Genomic DNA, 26919 nt, shown 5'->3' with positions numbered 1-26919 from the left:
TGGTTGAACTAGCATTTTCCTGACACCCTGTGGTCTACATTACACGAAAAAAAGCGTTAATGGGAATATTCCATTTGTTTTAGGTTGATTAGTATTGCGATAGTGAAAGCATCCTTGTGGTATTCGTAGGTAACATTGGGTTTTGATATCACATTTACTATCACACGTCCTGGATTTATTTTTCAAGATTAGTAATGGCACTTTTGGTTCCTATAAGGCCAATATATCATCAATCAATGGGCAAAAGGAAAAAATTGTGGAGACATGTTTATTTCGGACTTTTATTTTTGGCCCGTGGACACTTTTGGTTGGATTCGACCATATATCAGTCAAAACATTCCCATGCTGTCAGGAGTCAATATGCTGATGTTAATCGAGACAAATCTTGAAATTTGACAAACAGGGTTTGCGGGGTGTGGTAAAATTACATTGCACGCAAGTTTGACTTTCCTGTTTAGTGTTTTTCGCTTTCGCAATAAACTATAAAGTAGTGACATACATTGCACGAGGAAATGGGCTTACCGGTGGATATAACATAAATCAATGTTAAAGGGGGTAACCCTATTGGTTTTGGATATGGATTGTCTTTAAAATTACATAATAATATCAAATATCGCCTCCTTTATGCTGCTTTGTGAAAAAACGAGAGCATTTTCAGCGTAAATGTGAATAAATAGCCAAATTTGCAATCCAATACCTTGGTATACGTGAATTGCATTCTGGGCAGGCAATGACGAATGCTGACATGCTGTACAATGCCCGGCCCGTATTGAACGGAAAATGTTTTTATTTTCGTACCGTTTCAGAAAAAAGGAAACAAAATATATTTCCCTTGCAATATGTACATTTCAAATGAATATAAAAAAGTTTGGGTAAAATGGAGAGGAAAAAAACCTTCCGAGACCGGGTTTTGAACCGGGTACCTCTCGGGTAAAAAACAAACGCGCTAGTCAATTGAGCCATTCAGCACACCACGCTTACTCTTGCCGTTTTAATAACTATATACGGCAAACCGTCTCCTCAGCAGTTAGTGTGGTTCGCTTTTTTTCACAGAATGTGTATGACGCGAAACCAAAGTAGCTGTTGCGGTGACTGATATTTCGTTCATAATTCCCTCCCAGAATTCCAAAGTATTTACCATTGTTTACAAACTGGTATACCTGTAAAAACCGCTGTGATTCATGATTTCTCCGGAAATACATCGACTTGGAGCGTCAAATTTCAGGATAGTAATGAGAAAAATAGTATCTATTATGTGATACCAAAACCTCATCAACAATGACAAAAATCGGGGGGATGATGCTGTCGATCGGGTTACGGACCTTTAACTAGAGTTACTTCACATGTACACCTGCTCACAAAACAACAAAAACAACAACAAACAGCACATTCTTTTGCTATCCGAGCTTCAAAGCCATCCGAGCAGAATGAGAGGAGGAGGAGGCAGTGAAGGCGGAGAAGAAGAAGGGTGAGGCGAATAAGATGACGTGTAGTGTAGGGCAGTTTATTGTAATAAATAATGATTTGTATTGTATGTGATGAAATGTAGTGTAATATATTGTAATGTAAAGCAATGCAACGCAAATGCAATGGAATGTAATGATAAGTATTGTAGTGCAATACAATGTAATGCCATCCAATGTAATGTGATGTAATGTAATGTAGTTTAATGTAATGTAATGCAATGTAATGCAATGCCATGCCATGCGATGCCATGACATGCCATACAATACAATACAATGCAATGCATGCAAATGAATACAATGTATATGCAATGCAAGTACGGTGCAATACAATAGAATACAATACAATACAATACAATACAATACAATACAATGCAATGCATCGCAATGTAATGCAATGCAATGCAATACAATGTAATGCAATGCAATGCAATGCAATGCAATGCAATGCAATGCAATGCAATGTAATGCAATGCAATGCAATACAATGTAATGCAATGTAATGCAATGTTAGCCAATGCAATGTAGTGTGATGAAAACAGTAGTTCATTTAAAAATGCTGTAATAGAAAAAAAAAGCTGAAGTATATTTTGTATAATTATGTATAAAAGTATTGCAATTGTAAAATCAAATACAGAGAATACGTGCATCGAAACTGATCAAATCTGGATAAGATATCATCTACATAATTATTACCATAATATGCAAATTTATATTGCTAATCTGATCATAGCATACATTTAAGTTACAGGTATACATGCAAAACAACATAATGCATCTGCAGAGATATACCATGCTAAAAGAAACGCAAAGTAGTTTAAAATCTAGCTTAAATATTCATGTCAGCTGGAAAACCAGATAATGTGAATAAATGCAACAATTTTGATTAAAACAAAAGCAGCCAGTAAGCCGATGGTATCGCAGCAAAATAAATATGAGACATAGAGATTGTTGGTTACACTTTGCAAAAATAATGTAGTTGTATATATTTGTTCGACATATTTCGTATATGTTTAGCAAGATCACGAATACCCAAAAAGCACTGGGACAAATTGTGAAAGTCAGGTGATATTAATCTACTTTTCTCAAAAGTAATTGACAGGTACGCGATTCTTTGTACTTAGAACCGACGGTTTTACGGCCCCTCCAAATGAGGAAGCACTTCCGTGGTTCGTTTTCCCATCAGGGGATAATAATCTACTCTTCTCAATAAAACTCACAGCTACGCGTGACCTTGTACTTAGAACCGACGGTTTTACGTCCCCTCCGAATGAGGAAGCACTTCCATGGTTCGTTTCCTCATCAGGGATAATAATCTACTCTTCTCAATAAAACTGATAGCTACCCTTGACCTTGTACTTAGAACAAACGGTTTTACGTCCCCTTCGAATGAGGAAGCACTTCCATGGTTCGTGGATAATAATCTACTCTTCATAATAAAACTGACAACTACGCATGACCTTGTACTTAGAACCGACGGTTTTACGTCCCCTCTGAACCACTTCCATGGTTCGTTTCCACATCAGGGGATAATAATATGTGACCCGGCAGCACAAATGAGCCGTAAATTCCCTAAATTGTATTCTGATTTGCGATGTAAAATGTGTACGCAGGTCGTATTCATCGGTAACTTAAGCTGGCCCGACATCCGTCTCATTTTGATAGTCAAAAACTAATCAATAATCCTATTGTTGAAATGGATAATAAGCTTCTACCTTAGATGGCTATAGAACTTTTAATAGCTCTGGTCTTTGTTTGCTTTTGCTAAATCCTCTTCAAGTGGTGGGTTACCAGGCATTGTATTTTGTACAGGTATTCATAACCAACAATTAACAATGAGAGAACTTTCTTAAACCTCGTTGACTTGGGGATGATTTGAAATGACCGCCAATTATTACTGTTTGATATTTATTGCCAGCAATGTGGAAAAAGAGACACATGTAAAACGTAAAAAGCTATAATTTTGTTGACGGAGCAAAGTTTAACAAACCATAACCCCGCTTCTGGATATCGTTTGAAGACAAATGATATACCATTTTTAAGTTTATGATGTTTATTTTTTAAACACGAAATAAAACAAAATTGACCGGGGAGGAATGTACGGCTCATTCGCCGTGGACGGTCACATATACTCTTTTCAATAAAACTGACAGCTACGTGTGACCTTGTACTTACAGCCGACGGTTTATGCCCCCTTCGAATGAGGAAGCATTTCCTCATCAGTTAAAACCCAGCATTTGCCATGAATGAACAGGATACATGGCCTTGTGCCCCATTAAGCTATCAAGTGCATTTCTCTATAACCACTCTTCACGCTCCTTAATATCCATTCAAATTCCTCGATATCAGATATATTTACAAATGACAAAACAAATCTACGATCAACCTTACTTCCTATCTCCAAAACGAGCAAGGAAATGTTCTCTCCTCTGACAGTCTGAAAGCTCTTCACGCAATGGATTTGTATGTTAAACAGTGCCCCACTATTTACTCTCACCATGCTCACTGGCTGACACATCACTTGAACAATTTCACTCAAATTGTATTCTTTTGGGTGTGATAGGTCTTTGATACCCAACAAACAGAGGTGTTTAGATAGCCTGAATCTATGCCAGCGATATAGGTCGCGAATTGGAAAGGTCTCGTGTACATTTATATAACTGACTGAAACAAGAGTGCATGCCACAGGTAGTAACATGTGCTTTACATGTTCACTTGTTGCAGAGTTTACAACTTTCTATGATAAAATGTAATGATCTGTACTCTGACAATTACTATGTAAGATTTCAAAAACAGTTTTACTAGTGAATGGCAAAGTCTGCCATCCTTGTAAATTAGTTTTGTACACAGGACTGCTGTTACAAGTAATCTCGAAGGATATATTCCCAGAAAACTCACATTTTGACGTAGTTTATCAAGTCTAGCTTAAATATTCATGTCAGTTGAAAAACCAGACATGTGAACTATTTATAAATGCAACGATTTTGATCAAAACAAAAGTAGTCAGTAAGCCGATGGTATCGCAGCAAAATAAATATGGGATATAGAGATTATTGATTACAAGTTGAAAATACAATGTAATTGTAGATTTTGTTCGACACATATCTGTAGTTAGATCACGAATACCCAAAGAACACTGGGACATATTATGACAGTTTTAATGGATAATAATCTACTCTTCTCAAAACTAACTGACAGCTACGCCTCTCTTTGTACTTGGAACCGATGATTTTACGTAACCTCCGAATGAGGAAGCACTTTCATGGTTCGTTCCCCATCAGTCAAAACCCAGCTGTCAGTTGTGCAACTGACACAACAGCAAAATGCACTAACACCGAACAGCTTCCTGGACCACTTTTACAGGCGAATAATTGGCACCCAGCAAATGAAATCTGTGAGAATGCGTACAAGATCCTTACACAGGTGATTATTTCTTAAGAGTAAGTGGAATAGAGTAAGTGGAATATTGTGAAACGGGGCTGCTTCTGCTTTTCACACACTTTATTTTTCAGGAAACAGGTCTTGTTTCACACTATTCCACTTACTCACAGATTTCCATGTGTTGGGTGCCAGTTATTGGGCTGTGAATGTCCAAGAAGCTGTTCCATGTCAGTGCATTTTGCTGTTGTGTCAGCTGGACAACTGTTTGGTTACTCAGCAGTGTTTAGAGTAGAGCATTGAAGTAATCCTGTGTGCAATTTGGTTCATTTTTATGCACAGGATTTTAAGATATGACCTTGTAAAAAAGTATAAGTTTCTTTTTGAGCCCAGTTTATATAACTTACGCACTGCCCCTATTAACAATGCACTTCACACTAGGAGATTATGTATCCGCCATTTTGTTTTATTTTCAAAAACAATCTTACAAAGTAACATCTTGCACATTCTTAACATGAAATCTTAATTCATTGGACTTGAGAAACTTGTAAAAATAAAATGAAATACGGGTTCACAAGTTTCAAGTTCCCCCAAGACATTTGAAAATGAATCGAAAAGTTGGTGATGTTGACGAAAATTAATTTAAAAACATTCTAACGGTTAATGGTTGGTTATTTTGTATTATACACCTGGTCCAATTCACAATGTCAGACTCCGTTGCGTTCTGTGGCAATGGCTCAGTATGTAAGAAAAAAAGAGTTAAAAAACTGCACTTTGATACATTAAAACTCTCATAAAGCACGCATTATTTAAAGTTGTCAAAATCATCTTTTCGCACATAATAAATCACTGTGACAGAAAGTAACAACATCTGACATTGTAAATTGCACCAGTTGTGTAAAACAAAATAGGCTACCAAAATCCAACCTCTGCCATAATTCTTTTAGAGTATTTTAATTTTGTTGGCAATTCGATTTATTATTGGATTAATTATTCATTACGTCGTGATGTATATATGACGTATTATATTATTTTGTCAATTCACAACAAAATATGCGTCATCATAATGCACAATTATTTTAGTTTTTGTCACCATTTAATTATAAAACATGTAACTTGCATTTATGTTAATTTCATCTAGAAATTGTTTCTTATATAATTAAGCGTAGCGACACCTTTTGTGCGCAGTTTAAATCTTCTAAACGTACACGTTAAACGTGTTTTTCTGCCTCACCCAGTATCAGGAATACAATAGTTTCGCATTCCACAACATTCCATCCATAGCAGTTGCTGTATTGTGATTCTGATATGAAGATCGATTGGGCGCTAAGGTGTACACAAACGTTTCTCTTGCTGCATCTGGACAACTTTCCATCCATATCAGCTCAGCCTCATACCCAAATGTGTGCTATATGGGCCACTCTCCAGACACTGGCACCCACAGTTGTAAAGGTAGCCTCCGTGCAGTGATCTCCCTCACGAATTTATCAATTAGGATTTATAATAGTGTACATGGCTGGTTAATATAATGTGTATTGTTATCCATGGTCAGCATGGTAAATATTATGTTTCTCATATAATTATATTGATCTTAAATTCGTAAAAATCCTATATCGAAATACTGTTTCCGTTCTTTCTGTTATTTTTCATCGTGTCACTTTAGCGTCAGGATAAACTTCATGGTAAACGAAGTAAATACATCTCCATTGGATTCCAAAACAGCTCTATTGTCTATTGTTGATCTTTGTAAAAGTTTTATTCAAAACCTGTTTCATCTGTTGGATAGAGCTTCTTCGCCTTCCTTTCCCATTCTCTATCGCTTTTCTTCTTCTAACCTCTCTATAGAGTTCATGAAAGGCTTCACGTATGTTCTCATCTCCGGAACAAGCGGAGCTCTCAAAGAAAGCACATGCTAGATCTTGTGCGCATTTTTCGCCTTCTTCCACCGTCACTTCACGAATGTGATCCAAGTCATTTTTGTTACCAATAATTACAAGAGAAACATTTCTGGCTTTCTTGATTTCATCGAGATAGTTTTTGATTTGCACAATGTCTTCAAAACTTTTTCTGTCCGTGATGCTGTATATTAATAGGAAGCCATCCGCCCATCTTATATGACCTTCTCTGTGTATCGTTTCCTCCTGCAAAATAGAAAAACAAAAAAGGTCACGTTAAGTAAAATGTGATTTTAGCAGAATTATTTTGAACTATTCTGTAGCATAAAAGGCTTTTACTGCAAACTGACAAACTTTAAACCGGAAGTTCAATCACTTCATTTGTTTTCTACTCCGTGTTACTCCAAGAGCATGATGGGAAAATGATTAACTACATCGTTGACATCCTATGTCAGTGAACACCCAGATGAACACACAATAACATTATGGGTGCAAAACACCATAAGAACCAGCTGAGTGAAATCATTTTGATTTTATTGCTTTGTGGTAAATTTGACTCGCGACTAATCTATTCATCCACCAATATGACTCTCCGTATCCTCACATGCTTTAAAACACTGAAGCGGTGCATTCACTGGGACACTGGTTTTATAATGATTTTTGTACACTTGGTGATTTGCGGCGCCATCTGGGACTTAAGAAACATCGAGGTGGCCCGTGGGCTTTTTTATCATATCAAGCCAAGCAACATTATGTGCCAAGTTTGGTTCTGGTAGGAAGAAGCAGTAGTTTTTTCCTGGTATGGACATGTCTATCTGCACTCATAGAAATGACTTGTTCGCCTTGTTGGCGCAATTCAAAAGGAGTAAGTTTGGACAACTCAAAAATAGTGTAAAAGTTGCCAAAACAAAATTCATTTTAGTTATCCGAACTTAAAAATGCTGAAAAAAGCTCAAAAAGTTCCGTCAACTAATCAACTTTGTTGACATTACTTAAAAAGTTGATGTAAGTCGTTGCGTCAACTTTTTAAGTAATGCCAACTTCTGAATTCATGTGCAGGGAACTTAGAAAAATAAACAAGGTTCAAAGAACCAATTAGTTGAGTTATTGTAACTCAACATGTAAGTTGATGTAACTCGTTCATATTAAGTTACTGGTACTTATTGTTTTGAGTTATTCCAATTTGGTACTTTGTTACTTAATTCACGTAATTGGATCATTTTCTGCACAATTAGCAGTATTGAAATATTTATTTTTGTAATCAGTGCAAAATTTTGTATACTATAGCACACCCCTAGAAAATTATGCTAACCTAGTTTCATTTTCTGAGTTGTAACAACTCAATAAAGTAAGTGCAAATGAGTGCGACCAACATAATGATATCGGGTCAGCGTTACTCAAAATTGTACGCGTTGGCATTACTCGGAAAGTTGACGCAAAGACTTACATCAACTTACTGAGTAATGCCAACGAACAATTTCTATGAGTGTGGTATTGCTTTCCTTCTCACTTGAAAACAAGTAACAAGGCCATTGTAACTGATCATTGCTATCTTAGTCAGAGGCCTGGTAATATAACATGCTTCATTCCGAGAACTGATGATAATTAAAGCAAAAATAATAACTGAAATCGAAAGAGCAACAACTTCACGATATCAACCCGATTGGAACGTGATGGATAATGATATCTGATTTGTACTTCAATCGCAAGCGATTCAGCGACTGATTGAATGAAAATTCTTTTGCTGTATGAAAAAGTCGGCCTACGTGCATAGAAGTGGGCAAAAGAAGCGTGTTTGGGGATGGTGTTATTGTGCAGGTATGAGGAGTACTCTTTTTGTATCTAAGTGTCTGCGAATCATTAATAAAAAACGATATTCAGTTTGTTAAATGAATGTTGATTTACCAGACCCAGCTGTGCCATGAATTGTAATGAATGTTGGTGTGTGAGAGGTGGGGTGGAGGGGTGAGTGTGTGAGGGATGGATGGGATGAATAGGTGTGATGGGGTGCGTTTGAAGGGTCGGATGTTTATGTCGGGTGCGTTTGCTTATGCTTGCGAGGACTATAACTAAATAGCACACCGACATAACCAGGATTAGGACCACGCGTGCTCGAAACGAAGTCCTCAGAAAGCGTAAAACACGATCATAGACATCCCCTACTTTTCACCTTTCGCTGAGTGTTAACATTTCGAGGACTTATTCGGTATTACCGATTTAGGGGATTTGGCATGATAACACATACACCCGCAAAAAGAGGACTTACAGACATTTCGTGTTCAAGTCACATATAAAATCTGAAATAAGTGAAAAAAAAGCTATGACCCGTACCAACGCGTTAATTTTCACTTGAATTTCTCTTGCATTATAGATATAAACTTCAGGCACAGCGGCAAGCCAATTTCATAGATCGTGATTCTTTCATCTTCCTAGTTCATTTCAGTTATCTCTTTAAGACTGTCAGTTTTATCAAATTTAAAAGAATTCCGATTTCAAAACATTTATAAAAATCTCACGGGGCAATTTGATAATGTTATTGTATGTATCAATTTTGTGATATATAGTGTCTTTTCATCATGCCTTAGTAAGAAATGGAAACTATATACTATTTTAAAGTGTGATCTTTGACAACTCTAGGATCGGTTTTAGAAATGCATATGTCCTTATCCATATATTATATTTTATGTGTCAAAAATAGCAGCTACGAAGAAAAGCTTGTAAATATTTATCTTATTTACTATGTTTACCCCTTTAAATACATTTATAGATGATTGATGTGTTTTTCTCTTTTCAATTTAGCTTTGACATTTTAAATGTTCAATGTATTTTCCCCTGGTGTGTTCTAAATTTTGTTTTCCGTTTAACATTGCCTTATGGACGTAAACAAACTGCTAGCCTCAATTTTTGCACTTTCCCCTTTCATTTCTCAATTTTCATTTCAAAAGTAGTCTGTACGAGCGTATAGGATGAAATGAAAATATGATTAAATGAAAATATTCGGGAAAAAATCACAAATTGCCATTTTAAATTAAGGTGATGGGGAATCCAGTTTTAGCCATTTAACTAAAAACTACTTCTAATATTAATACATTGTTCTTGGAAATTAGTGAAAGAAGTCAATAATCGCATTTATATTAATATAACCTATACCATTCCTCTTGTGTGTCAGCTTTATTTGTCTCGATATTTGAGTATAAATGCTCCTCTCTGACACGCAGTATACCTGACACATGTACGGATCATAACTCAAGAATTCCTGTACCAAATCAGGGGGTATTATAGCCATTTATCATAATATTTTGTCAATAACGGTCAATATCAAAAAGAGCTGGAGAATGGAACTCATCAAGTGTTTGAATAGGAAGGGTTATGGAACTCGGCCTGAAAGATGAGGCTATAGTCTGTAGACTTTTTAGAGGTATAACATTCTCACCTGACCAGCTGTATCTAAAATCTCCATGGTAACGACTTCATCATCAATGGACGTTTGATGTCGATATGTGAATTCTGCAAGAAATAAAATGAAATATATAAATAACGTCGATATACATTAATACTTGGAATTCATCTTATCAATACGTTCTTATCAAATATAAATTTAGAAACGATTTCTATCAAAATGATATCTGTAGTATTGGTCCAACACCTGGCACCTTTGATTGCTTTTTTGAATATTTTGAATAAATAAATAAGTGGCAGACTCACTGTTTACATATATACTAAACAAACGTGACACGCTGCTTTACATTTTAGCTGATTCCGACAACCGTGGACGTCCACGGTTAGAGGTGTATGTCTCAGATCAAGGTTCACATTTGCGGATCTTTATTACACCGGTCTGCGCTCCATAACAACCCCTCCCCCACCGCCACCAGGGCTGTCAACGTTTTGGACTTGCTTGGCGTGAATATCGTCGAACAGGGGTACCAGGACGGAAATAATGTTTCGCAACTAAAATATAATTTATTGCTGACCCGGGGCGCTCGAGAAGCTAAAAAGGAAAATGTCTCGATCAATATTTTGACAATGAGTGAGATTTTAGTACTTTGGAGTGAGAGTGTGAAAAAGTGGCCAAATGCGTGAAACTGCGTGAGAGTTGACAGCCCTGACCACTCACCCCGGTGCACCCTCTATATAACATAACCCACATTCAGGTACAAACAATAACAATTAAAAAAAATAACTTACCTAACGTGGGATCATATTCGTAGATAAATCTTTTGGTCAAGTAGCGGACTACAGTAGCTGAAATGAGAATAAAAAATGAACCAATATTTAGACTTTATATGATGGAGGTATAGCTCTCACGGGGAATTATTTTCAGGTGACATAATGATGATAAAGAAGGAAAGTCCAATGTTAATCAGCCATATTTGGAGACAAATATCTCAAAAATCGTAATTTTGCTTCTTCCGAATTCACGAACCTATTTTGCAATTTTGTCAAGAATTTCATTAATACCGGGAATAGGTTGATAACCAGTAAAGAAAATTCTAGTTTTAATTGAAAATCATAGCAACAACCTTACATTCATAATTTTGCACCTAAATTATAAACTTGACATTAAGTTTTTATGGAAATTTAAAAAAATATATGAATGAATGAATGAATGAATGAATGAATGAATGAATGAGAGCACTAGCAACATTATACACACCTAACGAAAACTAGAAAATTATGCTATCTACTGAAGATAGCAATCAGTTATGTATGGAGCGTTTTAAGGTAGGCCTATTTACGTCTCGTAAGACCTCTACAATTGTGTTAAAACTACTTACATTATACCGACAAAATGACTCTTAATTAGAGAATTGAATTACATTTAATAAGTAAATAAATGTTGACATTTATAGACCGCCTTTCACATGTATCAAAGAGCTTTACATTTATTCCGCTGTCATTAGAATATGTCAGCTGCCATACAATGCCCAAATGCTCACACCGTTGGGCGGCGCTCAATGGACAATATTCCTCCTAACAGCTCCCCATTTCACCCCTGGGTAGAGAGAAGCAAGTGAGGTAAAGTGCCTTGCCCAAGTGCACAATACGATGACACTGCCGGGGCTCGAACTCACAACCCTCCGATTACGAGGTAGAGCCTGTACCACTTCGCCACCGTGCACCTATGCATTTGTATGTGCGTGTTTGTTTATTTATTATATTTGTATATACATGAGATGACATATAAGAGATTGATATTGTGGACATTACGATTTTATTGGGTTGCCCACAGAAGCAATATAGACCATATCAGAAAGGGGGTCACCATCTAACCACCCATGCGCGTATTTTTTTTGGGGGGGGCTTTGGGGGGCGCCAAAGACAGGGGGCGGCCAAATGGAAGGGGCGGCGGAAAGAAGAAGGGCGGCAAAAAGAGGGGCGGCGGAAGAAGAAGGGGCGGCAAAAAGAATTAGTAAAGAAAAAAGGGCGGAAAATGTGAAAAAATTGTACTATACATCAAATTGTATTTATTTATTTTTTTTTGCTCTTCACTTTTTCAAACGACCGTAAAAAAATTGGGGCATCCTTTTCGGGCTGTTGAAGAAGGGGCGGCAAAATTGGATTTTCTTCAGCCCCCGGGGAAGGGGCGGCCATGGTACGCCACTGCCACCGGCTATCATCGACGCGTCGTCGTTGCCGATTTACAACATTGGCCATTCACACGAACAAACAAAAACAAGAAAAAGCAAAAACCCCTCCCATCCCCTCAAAACGTCGTTTATAAAAGCAGGCGTATTATAGATGGTACCGTACTTTAATTTAATATCTCGTTCTTGCCCTTGCGAATTGCGATGGATACGTGATATTGAGGCATGAGGCATAGGTGTTCTGTATACTGAAGTTCCATTTTAATTTTTTAATTTTTCATAGCGAAGTGGCTTCCTCCAGGCCCAATACTAATACTCCATCACTGACTGGCGACGAGCGGTTGGTATTTTACCAATGAGGTAGCGTGTTTTTCCCAATGGACGCAACAAAAAGCACGCTGCTTCACTTAAACCAATCGCTCGTCGCTCAGCGATGGAGTATGAATTCAATTAAATAGCGAAACACCGATTGGAAACACCTGTACCGATGAGTTTATTGGTTGGAAATTAATCGCTCATCTCGAGCGACTTGTGTATGAATAATCGTCATATCGCCAACCTTCACCAACCGATATATCATGGATATCAAGGACCGCAACAAGATATAAAAATCATGCATTATGCACATACATATTATTTTTCATAACACCCGAAGGCGTATTGGATACCTTGCGTCAATGTGAAGGATTATTGGATGATTCTATTTCATACAATTGTTGCACTAGTTTCGTCATTATTTCTTATATATATACGTGTATAGCGCAACAAGATCGGCTAAAAAGATCGGCAAAACGCTACAAAATGTTGTGCAAGTTATCTACAGTAAGCCAAAAAATTAAAGGTACCATTTATGTTCACCTCCTGTATATCCTAAATAAAGACAAATATGTCATAATTGGAACCAGCAGCCAATAGCTGCATTCTTTAGCTCGAATTTAAGACCTCATTCGTTGAAATTGTGCAAGAAATAAAGACACGGCGATCCCAAAACCGAAGGAAGATAACAATTTAAAAGTTGCAGTTTGCTGCATTAAATGCCCTATTGATTTGTACACAAGCGTTCGTGAACAAGAGAACTAGCGCTGCGCTTCCATTGATTAGCACGTTAAAACTAGCACTGCGCTTTCATTGATTAGAACACAAAAGTGCAACTTTTGATTTCGTTTCTTCATTAGGTTTTAAGATCACCGTGTCTTTAATTCTCAACCAATTTCAACAAATAAGGTCTTAAATCAGAGCTAAAGAGTACAGGTATTGACTGCTTGTTTTAATTTTGACATATTTGTCTTTATTTAGGATATACAGGGGTGAACATAACTGGTACCTTAATTCTTTGGCTTACTGTATATAAATGTCTTATCTGATATAATTGAATAAATCTATTTTTTTACCATATTATCTAAGATTTAACCAAATATGGTTATATTCTTGGCCAATAATTTTTACAGTGTATCATATTTTTGTCTACTCGTTTCATAACAACCCTCTCCACATCTCTTCTTTTAAAACAGGATATCGCCTCAAAGGATCTTCCTTACTACCATTATAATAGCCTATAATATAAATACCCCGGTTTTTGTCTAAGGAATGAGGTTCAGGTGCGCTCAAACACCCATCCCGTATACGTCTTGCATTACTTCATCCGTCACCAGATTAGTTCTAAGAAAGTTGTCTCCATTAAGAAGCTTTGCATGTATCTTATGGCATCAACGCGATTTACTCGACGAATATTGACTCATCTCAATTTATCCATTGCGCGCCGATGTCAACTGCATGGGTCACGATGTTTAAATAAAAATTCCAAGTTCACAATTTTTGTAAAATGATTAAAAAAAATGCCTTTATTCAAACCTACATAACAATCCTTTCAATTCCACGCAAGCCAGCTTCAATATTTCTACAGCTATTGTTGTAATACATTTTTGATAAGAAAATACAATTTCCAATTTGGTGACAATGCCATGTAGGTGAATATAGAAATTTTAAACGATCCACGCTATATTATATCCATGGTGCGTTACAATTTACAGAGCTTAGTTCAAATCCATTTCAAGGCGATCGTGCGGTATAACACCTTAATTCATTGTCGAGTAAATTTGAAACTAAAAAGCTGCCCTATGGTGTTTTTATTTGTTTGTTTTTTATTTTGTTGTTGTTGGGTTTTTACGGGGGTTTATTTGTTTGTTAGGGTTTTTTTCATAAGGAAGAACAACGACAATATAAAAAATAGTTTTCATAGTTTCAGTCGTTCAGACTTCATAAACATGATAAAGAACATCATAAATGGTGACAATAGTAAAAAATCACTGACTTTCACCGCATTCATTCCAAGACTATCGTTTGATTTTGTTGTGATCCCAGGTTTTCGTGTCTGTTGCTCTAAAGCTGAGCTAATAAACATAATATTGCTGTTTCTCAGACTTGTATCAATTGTTTTAATTGGACTGGGCTCGGACAGACTCGGCGTCGGGTCCAAGTCCTTTTTGTCAGAGTTCGAGCCGGCCGAGCCGAGTCTTTTTGTGACAGAGTCCGAGCTGGGTTCAAGTCCGGCAAAAAGTAGATTCTGTACATCACTGCTGTAATTTCCTTTATTTTTTCAACTGTTCATTCTCTCCTTCCATCCCAGAGTCTAAATCTATGTTTGAAATTAAAAAGTCTACTTTGGTTCAAGTGGATCTAATGGGTTACTGTTAACTTGACAAGTAATTCTTTGAAATTACGTGTCCGCGTGCATGTAAACATGGCAGCCACTTCACATAGTTGACGATTTTAAATGTCTTGGATTTGCCAAACTTGATGTCGCGACTTTAACAGATTTTGATTCGATTTATTGTAAATTTGTTAATTACGCTTTGAGATTTCCTTCAAAATCACTTAAATATTTTTAAATAGAAGGTGGTTTGTTATTGTTGAATTGATGAATAACGTGTTTGGAAAGGAACACGTTTAAACATGTTAAATGCCGTGTTATATACAGGGTGTAGCACGTTCAAAACGTTTTTTTACTTAAAAACACTTAAAAAATTGTTGACTTTTGTCTTCAAGAAGCATTGTCTAAAATTCCCCCATCATACATAGCGGCACTTCAGGTATAAAGTGTATGAGAGTATCATACATAACAGAATATTTGGGAAGAAAATCTTTATCCAGCACTAGCACTTCAGACTTCAGATAAGTGACTAGAAAGGTGCAATAGGGTTTTCTATAAAAAGAACAGATAAATGAAGTCGATGTCGAGACACATTTTATTCACTCGAATGAAAAGTTAAAACGTGCAGAATCATGCAGATAGCAAGAAGTTATTACACAAGTTCACGTTACGGTTATGTGAGTACACGGTGCGCCATTTTGGGGTCAGTTATTACGAAACTGCAATAATAGAAATGTTAAATATACAGATATGTTGTTTGTTTAAAGGGCCACTCCTTGCAGATACACCGTCGTGTCATTTCCGCCCCATATAGATTTTCTCGAGAGGGGGAACGTCTATAACCTTCGTTAATATTTTATTGGCCTTAACTCAAGAACAGCAAGTTAGAAATATTATTATTGGCTTCCTATATCAAAAGGACACTGCAGTTTTTATATATAAATGGCTAGAATTGGACAAATATGGTTCCTGCCATCCCACCGCTTTAACGAGATCTTTAATATAGCAAGAAAGTTGTAGATGTACATTTTGAATGTCAAATACCATGTACATTATATAGCTCTACATTATTCTTAAGTCGATGTCAGTGACACCTAGCTGTACCTCTTATCAAATTGCCTTAAACTCTTTTTATATCATGATAATTAAGATTTTATATAGGCTACATGTAAAGTTTGAATGATAAATCCACGTACATTAGCTACATCATTAAAAGCCAATGTCAATGGCAGCTCTTGCCAAATTGCCCTAAACTGTTTTTACCGTCATGTTAATTTGAAGTGTGAACGATTATATCAGTGCAGAAATTGTTGGCAGAGATGCGGCATGAAGTTATGTTCATATCAAGACGTAACCGCTTAACCCACAAGTCTATTTTTATCTTTTTGGTTGAAAAAGTTAACCAAGTTACGTTAGTCCGACCAGTAGGACTAGTTTTTATTTAATCACAGGACATCAACTTAATATCTGATCGTGCATAAAAGTCAAACCGAGAAAGTCCGCGAATAGAACCCCTTTTCGAGCGACGTGGTTTCGTGGACTTTCGTGGTTCACCCTGTTTGCGCGATCAGAGATTGCGCTGATGGTCTATCATGAATGACTAAAAACAGGTCCTATACTATAGTCTGACTAGGTTCCCAGATGAATTACTGTGGATGTCAAATACAGTACAATGGTCTCATTTCAATGAACACAGCTGATTCAATTATGAATTTTACCTTAAAATTATTAATTTTACCTTAAAAATTACGAATTTACCTTATAATTATGAATGTTACCTTAAAATTGTGAATTTTACCTTAAGATTATGAATTTCGCCTTAAGATTATGAATTTCACCTTAAATTATGATTTTTACATTGAAATTATTGATTTTACCTTAAAATTATGAAGTTTACCTTAAGGCATCTAAAATGAGCATTTATTGCGTTTCGACAGTATTTTTTGTGTGACATGAGAGCACCTCAGACCTATCGAATTGCATTCTGAATACGATGCATGTCTTTCTGATATCAAATAATTTTCATTTTTGAAAATCACAATATAATACAAATTTTATGACAAATTATAAAAATTTGATATTTTTCAAATTTTGATATATAACAGTCCTCGAAGTAAATTATATAAATCTAATGACATATTCTTAAAGTGTATGTAGCAGGGAGGAAAAGCCGACGGTCAATTGAAAATGTTGACCTTTCATATTGAAGATATGGATTTTTTTCCCAAAAAGACCTAAATTTTTTTGGTGTTTTGGAAAAAAAATCCATATCCTCAATACGAAAGGTCAAAATTTTCAATTGATCGTCGGCTTTTCATCCCACCTACATACACTTTAAGTATAAATCATCAGATATATAAAGTTTACTTCAAGTACTGTTAAATATCAAAAATATCAATTTTAATGATTTGCCATAAAATGTGTATTAAATTGCGAATTTCAAAAATCTAAATTATTTGATATCAGAATGACATTCTTCGTATTCAGAATGCAATTCGATATGTCTGATGTGCTCTAATGTCCCACAATAAATACTGTCCAAACGTTCATACCCCAGCCCTTAACATTATGAAGTTTACCTTGAAATTATTAATGTTCCCTTAAAATTACGAAGTTTACCTTTAATTATGAATTTTACCTTGCGATAATGAATTTTACCTTAAACAGTAAGAATTTCACCTGGAGTGGAACTCGAGTTCCGGTGCCACTGATTCTTAAAGCTCGTTTAAAATTAAATTAGTGATGACTATGAAACCAAACAAAAATATCATCAAATTCCGAACGTACAACTTTACACCAAATGGGATAAAAGATAAGATATTCGATCTTACTGCATTGTAAATTTATATAGATTGATGTTCAATCATTTTCCGAATCAAAAGATTGAATAAGCCGTCAAAAAGGAGTGAATCAATCTTTTCACCCAGTTCATCTCGTGTTGCAAGCGTAAATATTGAAACTTCTGCAATTATATAACTGTCATCTAAACTGCGGTTTTCTGTAAAGGCAGAAAAGATATGACTAAAATGCGTGACTGTGAAATTCATGATCATAGCCTCATCAGTACAATGTGACATGACAGGCTTGCTAAATTGCCCTAGAACTGCTCAACCAGTCAACTTAAATATAGATGAACTTGTAAAGCACCGCTCGGTAACGCACTGGAGAACTTGCCAAGGGTTGCAAGCTGTATTTACAGTATGCTTAAGGGGACGTTTGTCAAACTGACATTTTTGTTGAATTTGTAACATTGTTTCATAAAAAACGAAGGTTTGAAAAACAACATGATATATAAATTCAAAACAAACGTTTCAAAGGTGAACTTATGAGCAATATTCTACGCTTACAAAGAGTCATTTATAGTTTGAAGATAGTAAACTTCGACATATTCGAGGAGCGAAAGTTATTGTCTTTTTACAATTGTACATTAAGTTCTACGTTTACTGTGAAAAACTCATCTTGAGCTAGTAAAATTATGTCAGAGTACCTATGAAATAAAAGCAAAATGGGTGAATATATGTACAAACTACAAACCCTACAAAAGTATTTAGCTTTCTTTAATATCACTTTTAAATTCTATGAATTATTTTCTTAGATGTATGTGCTTATGTCTGCTCTTTCCACATCCAAACACACTCCACTCTCCTACCCTCCACACATGCTCACCCGCCCCACACACCCCATCCACCACACACTGTACACTCACATACAAGCCTCTGTGGTAATTGTTCCATGCTTTGTTGGGAGTGGTCTTCTTTTCATTGTTCTATTTCTTCCTTTTCTTTCCATATCGGTCAGGATACTAGTTTAGCCTGGCTTGAGCATTTTGCTTGAGCCTGGTCTCTCAGAATCAAAGTATATCAAAGTATATCCGCACGGAACGTTTTAATAAGCAAACAAACACACATCGAACCCCAGTCAACACCCACCCACCCACACAACAACAAACCAGCGGCATCATGCAAAGTGGGCGGACATTTGGCCTGAATTGCCAAAAAGTGACTGGAAATATTTATGATGCTTACAAAAGGCGCAATAGGCATATTATTCCGAAAATAAAACAAATGCAACAACTCATCAATTTCCATTGGTCCAATTTCAAGTCTTAGCCATACAATTTCTTGTTCAAAATAATTATAGAACACGCGTGTGAACAGAATCACTTTTTCAAGTTTAATTAATTTGTAATTAACCCACTTATATATTGCGCCAAAGAAGAAACAACTGATGAACTTCTAATAGCATTTCCATGAAAAACTTTCATGATAGTTCCCAGAGGTATGGATTTTAATGTGGCCCTGAGAGATTTCACGGGAAAATCAAATGAGAAAATGTCGCTTTATTTTGATAGAATAGGATCCCTAAAACCATCCCAGTGGTAATTTACAGAAAAAGTCTATGGACAAACTAAAATTAAAGACATTTAGTGAGCGCTGCGTTCCTCTTATCTTGTGCTTAACGCTATACGCACATGACGCAGGTTGGGGAATTTAGCTCCGGATCCGGAACAGAAACACGAAATTTTACACAAAAGACACCGGTTCAAGCTTCCATTTCAGAGGTAGTTTGAGTACATATAAAATACACATTTCATACAAAATTGAAGGCATAAGCATTAGGATATCTCACAATGATCCGTTAAAGATTCTGTCGCAGTAAGCTTTTAAACCCGTTAACCGCGAACATAATTCCGACATTCCCCTAACCGATATATGAAAGGCATGTGAATATTATGTGCACTGTGCGAGGTGTAACTTCTTTAAATGATGTAGCACCAACACGTTCGACATTATGGTATGTTGAACTATGGATGGAATCTGCCTCTGTTTTTAAAGTAAATGCTGTATTATTTCTTATTTAAATGTTATGTGTTAAATAAAATTGCTACAAATTTAAGTATAATAATTATTAAACAAGCACACATTACCGATTTTTGGCTTAATTCTGCTCGACTCAGGTAAAATAATGTACCCATCATGTTCGGAGAGGTATGACGATGTTATTGAAGTCTAAAGTAAATGCTATGGACATCAATCTGCTTAACTTTATTGTTAAGTATGTTCTCGTGGCTGTGATCGGAATTCGCTTTGAGAGCATGTCGTATATAATTTTAACTTAGAGTACTTCATGCTTAACATAGAACATGACATTAATGGGGCATTTACATTCTTTGGTATAAACTTTTAAACTCTTAAGGCCGCGTTTCAGCCTTTTCTGTATTTTGTTCTTTAAAAATGAATTGAATTTACATTAGCAGCAACAATAAGAAAAATATGAACATAAGAACAATAACATTATCAACATAATCGTCAACAACAACAACAACAACAACAACAACAACAACAACAACAATAGCAACAACAATATCATCATTATGTATCATCATCATTATCATCTTCATCATCATCGTCACAAAAACATAAACGAAAGAACTTTAGGTGGACCTTCGATAGGATATTAGCAAAATAATTTATTTAAATTTTATGGCTTTCTTCAGTGAAACCAAAAAGTAACCAAATAATAGTTATCTTTTTTTTATATTTGGATCCATATTTTAAGAGCAAAACGGCCATGTGAGTGCTATGATATAATTCCTTGGAACTGTCTATATAAATATCTGTGTTTCCTAAAGCCCATATATTAGCCCCAATACTTTAAAAGTGACTGAGTTCTTAACGGTACCTTAACATCAAATGTAGGTGGTCGGCTTAATTTACACAAAACCAACGTATAATGTTTCGATATTTATGATCTAGTTAAAAGCAAATGATTCTGACTATCACATTAATTTCATAGTTGGAATCCAGTCCCAGTGTCCATGATTCCATCACTTTTCGCAGGCGATACTTGCACTGCATGCAAAGAACTCTTTTAAGTTCAATATTTTTAACCTTTTAAATCTACAATCTACAAACAGACAAGTTGACAAGCAAAGGAAGTAAACAAAGAGAGCAAACAAACGAAGTAAACAACAAACAAATATAAAAGGTAAAAGAAGATGCACATAATCAGTAAAACATTCCCATGCAGTCAGGAGTCAATATGCTGAGACAAATCTTGCAATTTGACAAACACAGTATTGCGTGGTAAAATTACATTGCACGCAAGTTTGACTTTCCTGTTTAGTGTTTTTCGCTTTCGCAAGGAACGATCAAGTAGTGACGTACATTGCACGAGGAAATGGGCTTACCGGTGGATATAACATAAATCAATGTTAACTAGAGTTACATCACATGTACACCTGCTCACAAAACAACAATAACAACAACAAACAGCACATTCTTTTCCTATCCGAGCTTTAAAACATTTTGAAGAAGAAGAAGAAGAAGAAAATGAAGACGAAGAAGAAGGAAAACATGAAGAAGAAGGAGGAGGAAAAATGAAGAAGAAGAAGAAGAAGAAGAAGAAGAAGAAGAAGAAGAAGAAGAAGAAGGAAGAAAAAATGAAGAAAAAGAAGAAATGAAGACGAATAAGAAGAAGAAGGAACAAATGAAGAAGAGGAATGAGGAAAAATGAAGAAGATGAAGAAGAAGAAGAATGAGGAGGAGGAGGAGGAGGTGATGAAATGTAATGTAATATTTGTAACGTGATGTATGATGTTGAACAATGTAACGCAATACAATGCAATGTAAAGTAAGTAAAGTAAGTAAAGTAAGTAAAGTAAAGTAAAGTAAAGTAAAGTAAAGTAAAGTAAAGTAAAGTAAAAGTAAAGTAAAGTAACGTAAAGTAAAGTAAAGTAAAGTAATGCAATGCAATGCAATGCAATCCGATGTAATGCAATGCAATGCAATGCAATGTAATGTAATGCAATCCAATCCAATGTAATGCAATGTAATGCAATGCAATGCAATATAAATTTAATGTGATGTGATGTGATGTAATGTAATGTAGTGTGATGTGATGTGATGTAATGTAATGTAATGCAATCCAATGTAATGTAATGCAATGCAATGAAATGCAATGCAATGCAATACAATGCAATGCAATGTAATGCAATGCAAGGCGATACAGTACAATACAATGCAATACAATGCAATGCACTGTTAGGCAACGTAATGTAGTGTGATGAAAATAGTAGCTAAATGAAGCGAAATGCTGGAATAGAAAAGTATATTTTGTATAATTATGTATAAAAGTATTGCAATTGATCTAAATTCAAATACGGAGAATACGTGCATCAAAACTGATCAAATCTGAATAAGATATCATCCACAAGATTATTAACATAATATGTAAATTTATATTGCTAATCTGATCATATCATACATGTAAGTTACAGGTCTACATGCAGAACAACATAATGCATCTGCGGAGATATACCATGCTAAAAGAAACTCAAAGTAGTTTGAAATCTAGCTTAAATATTCATGTTAGCTGGAAAACCAGATAATGTGAATAAATGCAACAATTTTGATTAAAATGTAAGCAGCCAGTAAGCCGATGGTATCGCAGTAAAATGAATATGGAGCATAGAGATTGTTGGTTATACATTTTGCAAATAAAATGTAATTGTATAAATGAATATGGGACATAAAGTCAGGTGATATTAATCTACTCTTCTCAAAACTAACTGACAGGTACGCAATTCTTTTTACTTAGAATCGACGGACGACGGGTTTACGTCCCCTCCGAATGAGGAAGCACTTTCATGGTTCGTTTCTCCATCAGGGGATAATAATCTACTCTTCTCAATAAAACTGTTAACTACGTGTGACCTTGTACTTAAAACCGACGGTTTTACGTCCCCTCCGAATGAGGAAGCATTTTCATGGTTCGTTTCCTCATCAGTTAAAACCCAGCATTTGCCATGAATGAACAGGATACATGGCCTTGTGCACCATTAAGCTATAAAGTGCATTTCTCTATAACCACTTTTCACGCTCCTTAATACCCATTCAAATTCCTCGATATCAGATATATTTACAAATGACAAAATAAATCTACGATCAACCTTACTTCCTATCTCCAAAACGAGCAAGGAAACGTTCTCTCCTCTGACAGTCTGAAAGCCCTTCACGTAATTGGAATGTAATTGGATTTGTATGTTAAATAGTGCCTCACTATTTACTCTCACCATGCTCACTGGCTGACACATCTTGAACAATTTCACTCAAATTGGATTCTTTTGGGTGTGATAGGTCTTTGATACCCAACAAACATAGGTGTTTAGATAGCCTGAATCTATGCCAGCGATATAGGTCGCGAAATAGAAAGGTCTCGTGTACATTATAACTGACTGAAACAAGAGTGCATGCCACAGGTAGTAACATGTGCTTTACCTTAAATTGTTACTTGTTGCAGAGTTTACAACTTTCTATGATAAAAATTAATGTAATGATCTGTACTCTGACAGTTACGATGTAAGGTTTTACAAACAGTTTTATTAGTGAATGGCAAAGTCTGCCATCATTGAAAATAGGATTAATCTGTGTAACTGGACTGCTCTTACATCTCGAAGGATATAATCCCAGGAAACTCAAATTTTGACATAGTTTATCAACTATTAAATATTCATGTCATTTGGAAAACCAGACATGGAACTATTTATAAATGCAACAATTTTGATTTTTAAAACGTAGTCTGGATTAAAGCCGATGGTATCGCAGCAAAAATAAATATGGGACATAGAGATTATTGATTACAAGTTGCAAAACAATGTAATTGTAGATTTTGTTCGACACATATCTGTAGTTAGATCACGAATACCCAAAGAACACCCCGACAAATTGTGACAGTTAAGTGTGACAGAAACATGGTATTGTGCACCATTAAGCTATATTAAGCAAGTACATTTATCTCTAACCATTATTCACGGACCCACGATCTTTGAAGGTAAAACGTTATTATGCATAATTTTGCGTCGTCACAAATACACTCGATAGGCTATGTCATTATTATCTGAAACAATAAAACTTACGCACTGCCCCTATAATGATGCACGTCACACTCGGAGATTTATGTATTCGCCACTTTGTTTTATTTTTTAAAAACAATCTTACAAAGTAACATCTTGCACATTCTTAACATGAAATCTTAATTTATTGGACTTGAGAAACTTGTAAAAAATAAAATGAAATACGAGTTCACAAGTTCCAAGTTCCCCAAGACATTTGAAAATTAATCGAAAAGTTGGTGATGTTGACGAAAATTAATTTAAAAACATTCTAACGGTTAATGGTTATTTTGTATCATACACCTGGTCCAATTCACAATGTCAGACTCCGTTGCGTTCTGAGACAATCCCAGCAAACACAAAACGTTTTCGACATCATTCGCAAAAGGTTAGAAAAGGTTGTCAGAAAACGTTTGAATGTCGGGTTATATAAAGGGTATATTAAGAGTATAAAACGTTTTCATAACCTTAAAAACCATTTTTGATAATCTACTGCTCAGCAAACAAAAAAGTTTTACAGAAAATGTTTAAATGTCGGGTTATATAAAGGGTATAAAAACGTTTTAATAACATTCCAAAAACATTCTTGAAAACATTCTAAACAGAATGTCATTTTGGGGTTGAAAAAATATTTTGCAAAAAATGTTTGCCCAAAATATTTTCAATAACATTTTAAAAACGTTTTCATGACCTTTATATAACCCGACATTTAAATGTTATTAAAAGGTTTGAAAAAAACATTTTAAGAACATTTCTGTGTTTGCTGGATTCAAACATTTTAACATAATGTTATTTAAGTATTGACACAATATTTGGCAAAAATGTTTACAAAAATAGTTTACAATAACATTTTTTGAAAACATTTAAAAATATTGCTGTAGTGTGTTTTCATACAAAACGTTTTAAAACGTTATCATGACCTTTATATAACCCGACATTATTAAATCGTTTTTACCTAAACCAAATGCCAAAATATAACTTATTTAAAACGTTTTTAAAACGTTTTTGTGTTTGCTGAGATGGCTCAGTATGTAAGAAAAAAAGAGTTAAAAAAACTGCACTTTGAGCCATTAAAATTCTCATAAAGCACGCATAATGTAATTTAAAGTTGTCAAAATTATCTTTTCGTACATAATGAATCATTGTGACAGAAAGTAACAACATCTGACATTGTAAAACAAAGTAGGCTACCAAAATCCCAGGTCTGCCAAAATTCGTTTAGAGTATTTTAATATTGTCGGCAATTCGATTTATTACTGGATTAATTATTCATTACGTCGTGATGTATGACGTATTATATTATTTTGTCAATTCACAACAAAATATGCGTCATCAAAATGCACAATTATTTTAGTTTTTGTCACCATTTAATTATAAAACATGTAACTTGAATTTATGTTAATTTCGTCGAGAAATTGTTTCTTATATAATTAAGCTTAGCGACACCCTTTGTGCGCAGTTTAGATCTTCTAGTTTTAAACGTACACGTTAAACGTAAATGTTTTTCTGCCTTACACAGTATCAGGAATACTATAGTTTCGCTTTCTGGATTCTGGACAACATTCCATCCATAGCAGTTGATGTATTGTGATTCTGATATGAAGATCGATTGGACGCTAAGGTATACACAAAAGTTTCTCTTGCTGCATCTGGACAACTTTCCATCCATAGCAGCTCAGCCTCATACCCAAATGTGTGCTATATGGGCCACTCTCCAGACACTGGCACCCACAGTTGTAATGGTAGCCTCCGTGCAGTGATCTCTCTCACGAATTTATCAATTAGGATTTATAATAGTGTACATGGCTGGTTAATATAATGTGTAATATTATCCATGGTCAACATGGTAAATATTATGTTTCTCATATAATTATAGCGCTATAAATGGCTATTGATCTTAAATTCGTAAAAATCTTATATCGAAATACTGTTTCCGTTCTTTCTGTTATTTTTCCTCGTGTCACTTTAGCGTCGGGATAAACTTCATGGTAAACGAAGTAAATACATCTCCATTGGATTCCAAAACAGTTCTATTGCCTATTGTTAATCTTTGTAAAAGTTTTATTCAAAACCTGTTTCATCTGTTGGATAGAGCTTCTTCGCCTTCCTTTCCCATTCTCTATGGCTTTTCTTCTTCTAACCTCTCTGTAGAGTTCATGGAAGGCTTCACGTATGTTCTCATCCCCGGAACAAGCGGAGCTCTCAAAGAAAGCACATGCTAGATCTTGGGCGCATTTTTCTCCTTCTTCCAAACTCACTTCACGAATGTGATCCAAGTCATTTTTGTTACCAATAATTACAAGAGAAACATTTCTGGCTTTCTTGATTTCATCGAGATAGTTTTTGATTTGTACAATGTCTTCAAAACTTTTTCTGTCCGTGATGCTGTATATTAATAGGAAGCCATCCGCCCATCTTATATGACCTTCTCTGTGTATCGTTTCCTCCTGCAAAATAGAAAAACAAAAAAGGTCACGTTAAGTAAAATGTGATTTTAGCAGAACTTTTTTGAACTATTCTGTAGCATAAAAGGCTTAATATATACTGCAAACTGACAAACTTTAAACCGGTAGTTCAATCATTTTGTTTTCTACTCCATGTTACTTTCAACTCCCAAGAGCATGATGGGAAAAATGATTAACTACATCGTTGACATCCTATGAACAGTGAACACCCAGATGAACACACAATAACATTAAGGGTGCGCAACACCATAAGAACCAGCTAAGTGAAATCATCTTGATTTTTTGCTTTGTGGTAAATTTGACTCGCGACTAATCTATTCATCTATCAATATGACTCTCCGTATCCTCACATGCTTTCAGTAAAAAACTGAAGCGGTGCATTCACTGGGGCACTGGTTTTAAATGATGTTTGTACACTTGGTGATTTTGGGCGCCATCTTGGATTTAAGGGGAAAATCGAGGTGCCCCGTGGTCCTATTAAGCCAAGCAACATATGTGTCAAGTTTGGTTCTGGTAGGAAGAAGCAGTAGTTTTTTTTCCTGGGATAGACATGTCTATTCGGTATTGCTTTCCTTCTCACTTGCAAG

General features: G+C 35.4%; 1 protein-coding gene across 2 annotated transcripts in view; it reads right to left on the bottom strand.

The window, feature by feature from the left end:
* Window positions 1–5299: 5299 nt before the first annotated feature.
* LOC140168377 (ras-related and estrogen-regulated growth inhibitor-like) overlaps window positions 5300–26919 on the bottom strand; it is a 76701-nt gene continuing 55081 nt past the window's right edge. The window contains exons 2-4 of one of the 2 annotated variants that reach the window (XM_072191752.1): window positions 10925–10981; window positions 10170–10243; window positions 5300–6982 (exon numbers count right to left, since the gene is read on the bottom strand). In XM_072191752.1, the coding sequence (XP_072047853.1) occupies window positions 6566–6982; window positions 10170–10243; window positions 10925–10981 (548 nt within the window). In that variant the 3' untranslated portion in view covers window positions 5300–6565. Of the gene's footprint in view, window positions 6983–10169; window positions 10244–10924; window positions 10982–25349; window positions 26315–26919 lie in introns of those variants that run through there. The other variant, XM_072191751.1, reaches the window with a different exon arrangement.

This window comes from Amphiura filiformis, chromosome 13 (assembly GCF_039555335.1).
Source record: "Amphiura filiformis chromosome 13, Afil_fr2py, whole genome shotgun sequence".
Lineage (NCBI taxonomy): Eukaryota > Metazoa > Echinodermata > Ophiuroidea > Amphilepidida > Amphiuridae > Amphiura > Amphiura filiformis.
Note: the sequence above shows the minus strand (reverse complement) of the source record. Positions and strands in the feature narration are given on the sequence as shown.